Source organism: Nicotiana tomentosiformis, chromosome 3 (genome assembly GCF_000390325.3).
Source record: "Nicotiana tomentosiformis chromosome 3, ASM39032v3, whole genome shotgun sequence".
Classification (NCBI taxonomy): domain Eukaryota; kingdom Viridiplantae; phylum Streptophyta; class Magnoliopsida; order Solanales; family Solanaceae; genus Nicotiana; species Nicotiana tomentosiformis.
Window position 1 is genome coordinate 128,609,251 of NC_090814.1, and position 14,961 is coordinate 128,624,211.

At 37.9% G+C, this 14,961-nt stretch overlaps 1 protein-coding gene and 2 long non-coding RNA genes across 3 annotated transcripts; all 3 read right to left on the reverse strand.

The window, feature by feature from the left end:
- Positions 1–1,460: 1,460 nt before the first annotated feature.
- LOC138908480 (uncharacterized) lies at positions 1,461–1,778 on the reverse strand. The gene has a single exon (XM_070199150.1). It carries the CDS (start codon positions 1,776–1,778, stop codon positions 1,461–1,463), a length of 318 nt encoding a protein of 105 aa, XP_070055251.1.
- A 1,146-nt stretch (positions 1,779–2,924) lies between these two features.
- Positions 2,925–7,799, reverse strand: LOC104099262 (uncharacterized). The gene is made up of 3 exons (XR_011414985.1): positions 7,556–7,799; positions 3,641–3,748; positions 2,925–3,509 (listed from the first exon to the last, which is right to left on the reverse strand). It is a non-coding gene; the product is annotated as an uncharacterized lncRNA (long non-coding RNA).
- On the reverse strand, positions 6,195–6,952 carry LOC138907208 (uncharacterized). Its single transcript, XR_011414986.1, has 2 exons — positions 6,791–6,952; positions 6,195–6,682 (listed from the first exon to the last, which is right to left on the reverse strand). It is a non-coding gene; the product is annotated as an uncharacterized lncRNA (long non-coding RNA).
- Positions 7,800–14,961: the final 7,162 nt, after the last annotated feature.

Sequence of the window (14,961 nt, forward strand, 5' to 3'; positions counted from 1 at the left end):
CTGGTGATACCCCAATCTCAAGTCCATCTTAGAGAACACCCTAGAACAATAGCTTATCCAATAAATCATCAATGCGTGGTAGTGGATACTTGTTCATGATTGTAACCATGTTCAACTATCTATAGTCAATACACATCCTCACAGACCCATCTTTCTTCTTTACAAACAACATTGGCAAACCCCAGGGCGAATCACTTGGCGTGATGAACCTTTTATCTAGAAACTATTGCAACTATTCCATCAATTCCTTTAACTCAGTTGGAGCCATACGATATGGAGGAATAAAGATAGGCTGAGTTCCTGGTGCCAAATCAATATCTTTATCAGGTGGCATGCTCGGTAGTTCTGCCGAAAACACATCTAGAAATTCCCTTATTCATGAAACTAACTCAACACTAGGAGTATCGGCACTAATATCTCTGAAAAAATCTAAATATGCCAAACACCCCTTGTCAACCATCTGTTGAGCCTTCAGAAATGAGATCACTATGCTAGGAGTATGACCAAGACAACCCCTCTATTGCAATCTTGGGAACCCCGGCATAGCCAACATCACTGTCGTAGCGTGACAATCAAGAATAACATAGTACAGAGATAAGCAGTACATACCTAAGATCACATCAAAGTCTACCATATCCGACAACAGTAAGTCTGCTCTCATCTCAAAACCACATATCGTGACAACACATGACTGATAAACTTGATCTACCGCAATAGAATCCCCAACCGGTGTAGACATATGAATAGAGGTAGCAAGTGAATCACATGGCATTTCCAGATAAGAAGCAAAGTTTGATAACGCATATGAATAAGTAAATCCGGGATCAAATAATACTGAAACATCTCTATGGCACACATAAATAATACATGTAATAATTGCATTAGAAGAGATGGTCTCGGTCCTCCCTAGGAACACATAGCATCTAACCTGACCTCCACTAGACTAAGCTCCACCTCTAGGACAACCATGTTCTAGATGACCTCCAACTAAGCTAGCTGAGCGGGTGGTATAGTAACCGGCACATGAATGCTAATCTGAGCTCCCTGCTATCTAATCCCTTGCGAAAGTGGGGATAATATTTCCCGATGTGCCTTAAGTCTCCATAATCATAGCAACCCCAGATCAAAAATGACTGTTGGGCTTGAGTCAAACACTATGAACCAAAATATCCATCAGACGAACCCAGTACCGATGATCCCTGAATAGATGGGGCGCGATGAGAACTCTGCGAGGTGTGCACTGAATGAAGACTACACATAAGCTCCTAGAATGGGTCACGGTGTATGATAAGTTATTTATCTAGTATGGCCTCTCCCAAATTGACCTCGGCCTCTAGATGAGGCACGACTGAAGCTACCTGAATGTCGGGACCTCTTGTCCATACCCTACATAATCTCTCTTGTCTCACAGCGTATGTGCTTAACACGATGCGCTATCTCTTCAATTTGATGAAATGAAGTCATGTCTCTGCCTCTATAGCCATAGCAAGGTGAATACAATGGAGAAGACCATCAATGAATCTCATCACTCTCTCCTCCTCAGAGGGAACTAAAATAGTAGCATGATAGGACAACTCGATAATTCTAATCTCATACTCAGTAACTAACATTTGACCCTGCTGAAGGTGGTCAAACTGCCTCCTTGGCTCGTCTCTTCTGGTGCAAAGCACAAACTTATCCAAAAATACAGTGGAGAACTGAGACCAAGTAAGAGGAGGTGATCCTACTGGTCTGCCTAGCTCATAAACATGCCACCACCTCTTGGCAGGACCCTGCATCTGGAAGGCGGTGAGTCAACTCTATTGGACTCTACTAGTCCCAAATTGCATAGAATCTCGTGAAATGATCCAAAACCTCTCGGGCATTCGCTGAAGGTGTACCGATGAAGTGATGAGGATATAACTTTGTACACCCGTCTCGCCTCTTCAGCTCATCAGCTGACATCATGGTCCTATCTCAGGCTGCACGGCAATAGTTGGCTAATCTCCCCTAACTGGTAACATTCCGGGGGCTTGATAACCATGGGCCATCTTCTCTTGGTATGAGTAGCGAGAGTATGCACTCCGCCCCCTGCCTGGGAAGTAGCTGGTACAGTAGGAAACACCCCAACCTGAGCCAAACTCTCAAATAAACCAACCATACAAACCAAGGCATCTTGAACATTTGGTGTAGAAAATAAACCCTAGGGACCCTGAGATTGTCCCATCTGCTCCACATGAATCTAGGCCTACACATCTACTAGAGCTACAGGTAGCTCCATTGAAGGTGCTCTGGCACGCCCTCTAGCTGGGGCATGTGCTCCACCTCTAGCTGCGCCCCTGCCCCTACCTTTTGCGGCTCCAGCTTTAAGGACGGGCTCCTAATCGCCAGTTGATGCGCGAGTCCTCACCATCTATCACTACAAAAAAAATAGTGTTTAGCGACGGTCGTATTCCGTCACTAAACCTCTATTTTTCGTCGCTACAGTTGTTTAGCGACGGATTCAAGTTTGTCTCTAAAATGCTCGTAGCTAGGCTCATAGCGACAAAAAATACCAAACCGTCGCAGAATTAGCGACCGATGAGCGACGGAATATATCTGTAGTAAAGTTTAGCGATGGAAATAACCGTCGCTATATTGCTTGTTTCTGTCGCTATTTTGACGACTTTTGTCGCGACAATACATAACAAAATTCGTCATTTGTTCTTAATAGCGACGAAATCGTCCCTCGCTAGTCGTGTTATAGCTAATTCTCCCTGCTTTTTGCAACAAAACCTTTTGTCGCCAATTCATCGCAAGATTTAATTTTACGCGATAATTTTAGCTACGGAAAGTATCCGTCGCTAATTTATTTTTAATATATTGCCGATTTTTCAAAATTCTTTTTATTTATTATTTTAAATGTGCTCTGTTCAAGCATATTACATAAAAGCTATTAAATACACTTAATAAAAAGTCACTGATATTAATATAAATTAACAATATATTCAACAAGGTCCAAAATATATAGCATAATGCATATAACGGTATTGTTAAGTACAAAAAATTCACAAGGACCAACAATAAAGTGCAAACAAAATAGGCTAACTATGCGAAGTTGGAGAGTTACGGTCATCATCAGAACCCAATGCATGAACCTCATCAATGTTAGCAGCAGTAGAAAATGTAGGAACTGTAAGTGCCACATCTAATGGGTGGTTGGTAAGATCAGTATTTGGCGGATGCGAGGGTAAAGAAACTAATTCGCGTACCCGCTCAACAATTACAGGAACTATATGATATGCCAGTGAAGGAATCAATCGCATCACTAACTCATCCAGATTCCATGTCGGTGTTGATTGAGCATTTGGAGGAATTGCTGACGATGTAGCATCAGATCCAAAAGAGTCATGAAGATTTGGCCCGTAGTAGCATTTTGCTTGAGATCCAAGACCATATACTCTTCTTTTCTTTTCTCCTCTCGCGGGTTGATTATATGCTTTACACTGATCAATATCAGATTGAGTCTGTATTTGTTGTTTTAATATCTCCTGATAATTTTCCTGTAGAAGAGTTAATAATTAGTGAAATAAAAAGACTAAATAATATTGAGCATTCAATTTACAAAATGAAAAAATATATGAAAGTAAAGTCAATAAAATTATTTAAAAAGTTATCTTACATGTACGATTCGGGATTTCTCAACAACAAAAATTTTTCCATCATTACCATGTGTATGGACGTGCAAATGCAACGCAGTTGGTGTTGGATCTCGACCCTTTTTAACAGCCTATACAAAAGTTATTCAATTAATAAGATAGACCTTAAGACGTCAAGAATTAAGTTCAGTGCTAATATTGCTAAGGTGCCACCCCTGATAATATCGAATGCCTTGCTTTAAACCACCATATTCTGTATGAGTAGTAGCTTAGAGGCAGATCTATAATGTCATACATGCGCATTCTTTACTTTCAACTTAAACTACTCACTATAAAAAACTAGTTATAACATACAAATATATTGACTGAACATCAAATTTCAGGAAGTAACAACTCTAGATTAAAGGCAACTGAACGCTCACAATTTAAAAATCCTAATACATTTGATGTATTTTTCACCACTAACTTAAAATCTTGAATATGATTGTGGTTGACTTTTCATCCACACTTGCTAGTTAGCAGCTTGATAATGTCATTGCAGAAAGTGATCCATGAGCAGAACTTTGTAATTAATATTCAAGATCAAAAGAAAAAAGATAGTTTCTTTAACTTTACTTCAAGATGGAGTTCGCCGAAGCAACATCACAAATAGGTTTATAATTTCTCATCACTGTAAAACCTTATAACTCCACATTTGTAATTCAAAAAACTGTCGGTTGAAGCATTTGGTTAAAAAAAAATTATTTCGGTAGAAATCAAGGCTGATGAGATGTAAAGTTCCCTTGGGATGACAACTCAGAACTTTCCATGAAATAGTCTTAAATGATTAATTTTTTAAGGAAATAATAATAGACATCATACCAAATATTTTATTTAAAAAATGTATGTCAATCTTGAGAGACCTTGGCCAATGCAAATATGAAAACACTGACAATGAACTCAACTTAGAACTTTCCTTGAAATATACCTAAATGATTTTAGTAGCATATATCAGACATTTTAAGTAATAAGTGTCAAATGAATATTCAAACTTGAGAGACCTTGGCCATTGCAAATCTAATTAAACACACGCTTTAGCACTGAATTAGCAAGAGAAAAAGGGAATTATTAATTTTGTCTTTAGAGCAGGGTATAAAGTAGTGAATTTAGAAGCTAAAGAGCCTCACTTCTCAGGCAAATATGGCCCAACTATTGACCAATGATGACTAGATTAACCATGCTACTAACAGGGCTAAAAGAAACCTGATCAGGACGAAAATGATAGAAAACTGAGCAATATCATAAATGACAGGCACCTAAGTAGAGCACTATTTAGTTGAAAATAGCACTACAAGTTGACAGCTCGGACAACTCTTTCAGCTATTTCACAAGACTGTGCCTATCCATAAAGGATTTAAATTTTGCCTTGGAAGAAGAGAAACGAAGTGGTATACTGAATATAACCTTAAATTTCTCAAACAACCAAAGAGATAGAAAGTACTGAAGTTTAGAACTACTAGAAAAGCAAAGCAAAATGTAACAGATTAAAAAAGGGGAAAAATTAGTATTTAAGATGAGTTTCTTGTGTTTTCTCCAATCCCCTTCCTGTAAGGATGCACAAGAAAAGAAAGGGAGAGAGGGAGATGTCCATGTAGCAGGACCAAGTACTTAGAAAAATTACATCACCTGTCATGAACTTATTCATAACACTAGTATCAACTAAAAGAAAATGATCTACATAAACCTCCAAGATTCAGCTTTTACTACAATAGCACTGCAAGTTGACAGCTCTTTCAGTTTACTAGGACAATTTACTTTGACAAAAGCCGAGAGTGAAAAAAAAAAAAAGAACACCCTTTAGATGTGGCACCTACGGTTCCTAAAGTAGACCACCTACTTCTGTAGTTTTACTAGACCCTTTAGAACCCCAAATATATGAAGATTTGCTTATCCAGTTGGACTGCACTTTGTATTCCTCCCCATGTCCCCTTTCCCTATATTGAAGATCTAGGCTACCTTATCTGAGTTCCAAAAAAGATTTGAAGATTTAACATGTTGACACATCTGTTGGATGAAATGGGGTGTCAAAAATTTGAGATTTTGGCACTTTTGTGGCACTAGAACATTACATTAGTTTTTTCAACTCAATATCTAAATATCTGGGCAAATCATTAACTTGCTGATCATTAACTGAAGGTACATTCACTATGCTTGCAAATACTTTCCTCTTTTTTTCTTTTTTTGCATATTATGTTCCTCTTTCCCCGCCAACAAATGATTCTCAACATATACAATTGGACCACAAACTTGGACCTTAATTTCCTTTTTATTTGTTTCAATTCAAAGTGGTAACTAATCGTACAATAATTTTGCAACTCACGATTTTTGAAGACATATTGATCCAACTTTAGAAATTAATTATTGTGGATAACTTCATTATGTAATTTATACATACTAAAAAGAAGAGATATTTTTCTGGATCCTAAGGAACTATCAAAAAACTAATATAATGAACTGATAGCAACAAAGAATCCTAAGGAACTATCAAAAAGCTGGGCAGATCAAGCAGATAAGGAAAAAGGGAATGAGGTAGACTCGTTGGACAGTCATGTGTCAATTTATAAGGAAAATGCAAGTCCTACCAATGCACAAAAGTTCAATAAACATAACTCAAACGCAGAATATTAAAAATAGAACAAGAGACAATCCGCAGCTCACAACGTCAGGTAACCTACTTAAATGAGATTCAGATTCGAATTAGAGTAAACTTAAATGAGATTTTCAGATATTTTATATACACTTAAAAGTCTCTTCCGATACTCCAAAACACTGATAGAGCCACTTGTGTGAGTCCCAGTGGCAACTCCGCTCCCAGCACAATGATGTTTTGTATTTATTTCTGACTTTTCAACACAATTAGGATCTTTCCAAAGTCTCAACCAACTTTGCCACACATTATTTGGAATAGAGTCCGGTTGCATCCTATTTGATTTTAGTTTGCTAACAAAATTACTGTATCTTTTTGCTGCCCTATGCTCCCATTGGATCCGCATCGCACTATCAATTGAAGAATCCCAATAGAATGCCTTCTAATATTAATTTTAGTTTCCTATTTAATATTAAAATAAACAAGACCTTAGAGTTCTTTATTTAATAAGACTCAATTAACACTTAACAATTAACACTGAGATAACTGCCGGTAATTTTATTTGCTTTCAATGAGCTCCTCCATAATTTCACATTATGACTAAGGATGCTTACAGTTAATTCAAACATGGAAGTCATGAAGATTAAGTGACCAACAAACCTTCTGCAAATTGAAACTCATGTGAAAATTGGTCTAATACCCTATGATTCTAAAATGATAACGACAATCCAAAGAGAGCCATTGATATAATCAAGGATACCCAACGATATTGAACCAACATACATACAAAATTTAATTAATTCGTTTTTACTTCAGGCATGACAGGAAGAGACCATTTTTATCAAGAACATTTAACTTATTTCCAATCTTCAGACATGAAAGAAGATGACGAACATATCTTAACACCCAGCCACCCTTACTTTAATCCAACACATGATCAAGTTAACAGGTGGACGGAAATTCTTACACAAAATACCTAGATCTAATTTTTAGTAGAACTTAGAGGAGCATTCATTGTTTTTTCACATATTTTAGCTCAGATTTTATTTCCTGAACACTTCCCCAAAAAATTATCCAAAAAATAAGATAAAATCCCACAGAAAGTCACTGCATTGCAGAAGAAAAAATCTTGACTTATATATTCTGACATCCATTTGCTAGGCATTGAATTAGTTTGCAGATAATCGGACACTTTCCTTTTTAGTTAGATTTAAGGAGTTCCAGTCATGTTCCATGATAGAAGCACAAGACAGGATGAACATAATTCTCGCCCAGGTCTACAAAACAGGAATGAAATCACAAAGAAGCTTACCGTATCAAGGACATATAATCCCTAAAATCAACGCACGACTTCGAGTTTCAGAATTCTGCAAACACACGACTTCGAATTTCAGAATTCTGCAGCAAATATTTTGCAATTTTGAAAGTTTTCTTCTATTTTTCAGATATTAACCCTAGATTCACACCCATTTTTTTGTATTTGAGAAAAAAAAAACTCACATTGTGGAAGAGGAATGAAAGTGGGAGTCTGATAGATAGGAGAGAAAGTGGGCGTGTTTGTGCCCTAATTGTTGGAATATCTTTTAACTAGGGTAAATTCATTTTTAGGACGAAAAATTTAGCAACGGAAATAACGACTGACCTAATTTCTGTCGCTAATAATAACTAATGAAATTTTATTTTAAGGAAACTAGCGACGAAAAATTTTGTCGCAGCTAACTTTGGAATGTCTTGATAAGTAAAATGAATGCAGCGACGGATTTTTTGACGTTAAATCCGTCGCTAAGTTTTAATAATTTTTGTCGCCCCACTTTCGTCGCTAATTTTGTAGGTAAAATAAAGGTGCTAATATTTTGCGCCAATTTTAGCGACGAATATAAGTTTTGGTCGCTAATCCTCCACTATATTTGATACGAATTATTTTGTATCTTATTTGGCGACAAACTATAAAATTCGTCGCCAATCCTTCGTTATTTAGCTACGAAGTATCTCTTGTCGCTAAACGCTATTTTTTTGTAGTGTATGATAGAATAGAAATACAAGATTTAGATTTGGATCAATCATATCACACGATAAGGAATAAAAGAAAGGAATATTTTTCTAAGGCCCAATAGACTTACAAAGATAAGTACAGACGTCTCTGTACTGAATCACAAGACGCTATTATGCCTGCTCATGACTCGTGAGACCTAAGAAACCTTGTGCTCTGATACCAACTTGTCACGACCCAAAAGTCCATCAGAGTTATGATGGCGCCTAACACCACTTACTAGGCAAGCCAACAACAAATGTGTAGAAATAAACTTCAACAACAGTAAGAAATTATCTCAAATAGCGGAATAGCATAAATAACTGATGTCAAATGATGATACAACTAAAAGCACCCAAAAATATGGTGTCACCAAGTACATGAGATCTAGGGTGTACCAAATACAAAGTCTGAACAAATACATTATGGTTTGAAAGACTAAACATTAATAACATAAGATAAAGTACGGGACTTTAAGGCCTACGAATGGATCGGTAGTGCTCCTCGAAATCTCCGAGCAAATCCTGATATAACTCACTAGCGTTCTAGATATGCACATGAAGTGCAGAGTATAGTATGAATACAACCGACCCCATTTATTCAATAAGTAGCAAGCCTAACCTCGGGCCAAAAGCAGTGACGAGCTTGGCAAAGTCTAATACTCACTCTCAATAGCGAACAACGGTAATAACAATAGAATAATAGCAAAAAGGAAAAGCAGATCAACTAAAATCAGGTTCAACTCTATCACAATAAGAGGAGAAATAAGAATGCTTTTCATGTATATCAGTCAAGGCATTAACTTTCCACGGAAATCACTTAAATAGGGATTTATCAAAGTAAAATGTGATTTCAAGCTCTAAACATAAAATAGAGATATCAAATACCAACTAGCATGAGGAAAATACATCTCTATGCCTGCATGACAAGTATACATGCCAAACAATAATATCATAACCTAATCATCAAGTATACAAAGTCTCAGCACATTAATAGTTCCTGGCACACGTACCCCTCAATCATACTGTCAGCACTCTCATGGTGCCTGGCATAATTCCCCTGTATCATCACACACACACACACATACACAGACACTCAGCACTGTACGAGTGCCTGATATATATCCCTCACTAAGCACATCTTGTGTGCCTACACTCACAGGTTATTACCTGACTCAGGAGAGGCGGATCCTAGCCCCAGCGCTAATCGGATCAAAAGTCAATGATCGATATAACTCAGACTAATATAGGGCCTTGACACAAGCATGACCTCAATATTAATATCAACAAGGCTATATTGCCCGAGATCAGTCATTAATCCTCTCAAGTATCAATATGCCAACATCTCACAATACCAATAATAAAAATACCGCACAGAATGTACCAACATGCAACAACTTAGCTCAAACCCGTATCACACACAAGGAGACTAACAACATGTAAGATAACATATAAAAAGTGCACAGAGATACAGATATAACTCGCGGACATCATATCATGACTGAAAATATGAGTACAATAAAGGAAAATAGCTCAACATAGCAAAAATAGCTCTATCATGTCTCATACAGATAAGCACATAGCATGTACATGATTTCTACAATGGATAATAGCTCACCTAGTCATACACGTGAAGGAAATACCATATCAAAGTAGCATGATAGAAAAATAAGGCATATAACATCCTAGAGTGTACCCGGATCATGAATTACTACATTTCACACATATACGCTCGTCACCTCGCAGGTGTGTCACCCCCAACATATAACAAATATCATAACCAAATGGGGAAAATATCCTCAAACAAAGCTTAGGCAAAATACTTACCTCAAACGAGCGAGAATCAATACTCCAAGAATCCCCTACCTCTCAAATCGACCTTCGAACGTGTCAAATAACACGCCACAATGTCAAATAATGCTAAAGGAAATAACTATGTAGCATATAGGCTCAATATATAATCAATTACACAAACTCAACCAAGGAGTCAACCCAGGTTTGTTTCTTGGAACCTAACAAAACTCACAAATCCCGACTATCCATTTGAATAAAAGTCCAACCATACAAGTTTTATCCAAATCCGACTCTGAATCGGGGTTCAAATTCCATTTATTCATTTTCAAAATTTTCTTACAAAAACACCGATTTCCTTCCTTTGATTCACAAATTAAATATCAAAATCGATGATAGAATCATGAATAATAATCAAATCTGAGTTAAGAAAACTTCCCCAATCGCCTCAAAAGTCACTCCAATCTAAGCTCCCAATCTCAAAATATTATAAAATGAAGCTAACTCTCGAATATAATATCCTACCAGTGAACTTTGCTTCTACGAACATTTTGGTCACTTCTGCTACTTCACTTCTATAGCCGAATCATCATAGATGCGAGATCCAATTAAGTTTATGACCCATCACTTTTGCGACAATAATTCCTCTTCTGCGGATCCACTCCTATGCACGCACTTCTCCGCTCAAAATTCTGCATCTACGGACTACCTAGCCCAGGGCAACCTCACTTATGTGCTACCTTCCTTGCTTCTGCGATTTTGCAAATGCGCAACGTAGGCTGCTTCTGTTACCTAGCACATGCGCGATAGTTTCGCAGGTACGAAACACTAGAACCAAAGTTGTCATCCAACTCCAATCATCTTCTGGGTGGTCTGAAACCCACTCGATCCCCTTCGGGCCCCCCCTAGCATACCAACAAGTCCAAACACATGATAGGGACCTACTCAAGGTATCAAATCACACAAAGTAACATCAAAACCACAAATCACACCTCAATTCAAACTTCATGAACTACCCAAACTTCTAAATTCCAAACGTCAAACCACGTCTAAACAACTCAGAATGACTCCAAATAATGTAGGCGAATCATAAATCACCACACAAACCTATCACAAGGCTAAGAGTACAAAACAGACCTTGATAGCCACCAAGTCAACTACGAGTCAAATATATCAATTTTTCAAACATTCAAATTATCAACTTTCGGCAATTAGCCTCAAATATATCTAGACACACGAAAATCAATTCTGGGCATACACTCTAGTCCAAAATCACCATCCAGACCTGTCGGAATTATCAAAACTTCAATTTAAGGTTATTTACACAAAAGTCAAACCTTGGTCAACTCTTACAACTTAAACTTCCAACAAGGGAACTACGTGTTCTGATTCACTTCCAAATCTCCCTAAAATCAAACCAACCATCCACGCGAGGCATGAAACAACAAACAAGAGTATAGGAAGCATCAAATAGGGAAACGAGGCTCAGATACAAAAAAGACTTGCTGGGTCGCTACTTTGCAGAATGTCTAGGCCTACTCTAAATCACCTCAATCTTCTTTAGATCCACCTTGATCCAATCATTTGACACTATTTGGTCCAAGAATGCCACCGAGTCCAACCAAAACTTGCACTTGGAAAACTTAGCATATAATTTCTTCTCCCTCAGAATCTGAAGCACAATCCTCAAATGTTGCTCGTTCTCCTCCCTAATACGGAATATACCAAAATATCATCAATGAATACAATGACAAATGAATCCAAATAATGATGGAACACACTGTTCATCAGGTGTATAAAAGTTTCTGGAGCATTAGTCAAACCAAAAGATATCACCAAAAACTCATAATGCCGTCTTGGGGATTCCTAAAGCCATAATCATCAATTGTTGATAACCTGATCTTGAATCAATCTTTGAGAATACCCTGGAACCTTGAAGCTTATCATACAAATCATTAATAAGAGGCAATGTATACTTATTCTCTATAGTGACCTTGTTCAAGTGCCTATAATCAATTCATCCTCATAGAACCATCTTTCTTTTTCAGAAACAACATTGGTACACCCTAAGGAGAAAATCTTAGGCTGATGAATCACTTATCCAACAACTCCTTTAACTCAACTGGAGCTATATGATACGGCGAAATAGATATGGGCTGCGTGACAGGTACCAAATCAATACCAAATTAAATATGCCTATCGGGTGGCATGCCTGGTAGGTCTGTAGAAAAAAACAACTGGAAACTCTCTCGTTACTGGGACTGAATCAACAGTAAAAGTATCAGTACTAGTATCTTCAACAAAAGCCAGATAAGACAAACATCCCTTCTCAACCATTTGTTGATCCTTTAGAAATAAATCACCCCACTAGGAGTATAACCAAGATAACCCCTCTACTCTAACCTTGGTAATACTAGCAAAGCCGACGTTACAATCTTAGCGTGATAATCTAGAAGAGCATGATACGGAGATAGACAATCCTTAACTAAAATTAAATCATAATCCACCATAATCAGCAGCCAAAGATCAACTCTTGTATCATTTCCCCAATAATAACCATATAATACCGAGATACACAATCTACCATAATGGAATCACCAAGAGGTGTAGAATTCCTTGTGAATTCTCCAAGTCTTGAGCAAGAATTGATGAAGAATTACCTTAGGGTTTCCTCCTCTCTCTTTAGAACACTCTCCACTCACTCTAAAATATCAGATTTCTCTTTCAAAATGAGCCCCAAGGGCTTTTAATCAAAATAGGGTCGGGTAAAAAAAATAAAAAAAAGTGAAGCCCTGACACAAATCTACGGTCGCATATGCGACCGTATAACGCTTATGTGGCCCTCTGGAACTGGGCACCCCTGCCTCATTCTGTGACCGGTTTGCAGTTCGTAGACCTATTCTGCAGTCGCATAATGCGCCGCAGAACTACCCTCCAAAACCTTTTGTGCTGGGTATGCGATGGGTTATGCGACCCGTAATGTGATTATGCGGCCGCATAATGGACCGCATAATGATCCAAAAACATTGCCCAGATTTCTGCCACAGTCTGTAGATCAGTTCTGCAGTCCACAGATCAGTTCTGCGGTCCACAGATCAGTTCTGGGACTCAAGAATAAGCCGCATAAAATGCCCTGCAATTCCAAAAATTTTCTTCAAAAGTCTACTTCGGCACCACGAAACCCTGGGTTTAAGGTAAAATTTTATGGGGCCTTACAGGAACCTTGAAGCTTATCATACAAATCATTAATAAGAGGCAATGTATACTTATTCTCTATAGTGACCTTGTTCAAGTGCCTATAATCAATTCATCCTCATAGAACCATCCTTCTTTTTTAGAAACAATATTGTTACACCCTAAGGAGAAAAACTTAGGCTGATGAATCACTTATCCAACAACTCCTTTAACTCAACTGGAGCTATATGATACGGCAAAATAGATATGGGCTACGTGCCAGGTACCAAATCAATACCAAATTCAATATGCCTATCGGGTGGCATGCCTGGTAGGTCTGTAGAAAAAAATAACTGGAAACTCTCTCGTTACTGGGACTGAATCAACAGTAGAAGTATCAGTACTAGTATCTTTAACAAAAAAACAGAAGACAAACATCCCTTCTCAACCATTTGTTGATCCTTTAGAAATAAATCACCCTACTAGGAGTATGACCAAGATAACCCCTCTACTATAACCTTGTTAATCCCAGCAAAGCCAACGTTAGAATCTTAGTGTGATAATCTAGATGAGTATGATACGGAGATAGACAATCCTTAACTAAAATTAAGTCATAATCCACCATACTCAGCAGCCAAAGATCAATTCTTGTTTCATACCCCCAATAATAACCATATAATACCGATATACACAATCTACCGTAATGGAATCACCAAGAGGTATAGAATTCCTTGTGAATTCTCCAAGTCTTGAGCAAGAATTGATGAAGAATGACCCTAGGGTTTCCTCCTCTCTCTTTAGAACACTCTCCATTTTCTCTAAAATATCAGATTTCTCTTTCAAAATGAGCCCCAAGGGCTTTTAATCAAAATAGGGTCGGGTAAATAAAATAAAAAAAGTGAAGCCCCGACACAGATCTACGGCCGCATATGCGACCGTATAACGCTTCTGCGATCCGCAAAATGGGCCGCATAATGGCCCTCTAGAACTGGGCACCCCTGCCTCACTCGGTGACCGGTCTGCGGTCCATAGACCTATTCTGCAGTCATATAATGCGCCACAGAATTGCCCTACAAATATTTTTATGCTAGGTATGCGATGGGTTATATGACCCGCAAAGTGATTATGCGACTGCATAATGGACCGCCTAATGATCCAAAACAGTTGCCCAGATTTCTGCCTCAGTTTGCATATCAGTTCTGCGACTGAAAAATAAGACGCAGAAAACACCCCGCAATTCCAAATATTTTCTTCCAAAGTCTACTTCGGCACCACGAAACCCTGGGTTTAAGGTAAAATTTTATGGGGCCTTACAGGAACCTTGAAGCTTATCATACAAATCATTAATAAGAGGCAATGTATACTTATTCTCTATAGTGACCTTGTTCAAGTGCCTATAATCAATTCATCCTCATAGAACCATCCTTCTTTTTCAGAAACAATATTGTTACACCCTAAGGAGAAAAACATAGGCTGATGAATCACTTATCCAACAACTCCTTTAACTCAACTGGAGCTATATGATACGGCAAAATAGATATGGGCTACGTGCCAGGTACCAAATCAATACCAAATTCAATATGCCTATCGGGTGGCATGCCTGGTAGGTCTGTAGAAAAAAATAACTGGAAACTCTCTCGTTACTGGGACTGAATCAACAGTAGAAGTATCAGTACTAGTATCTTTAACAAAAAAACAGAAGACAAACATCCCTTCTCAACCATT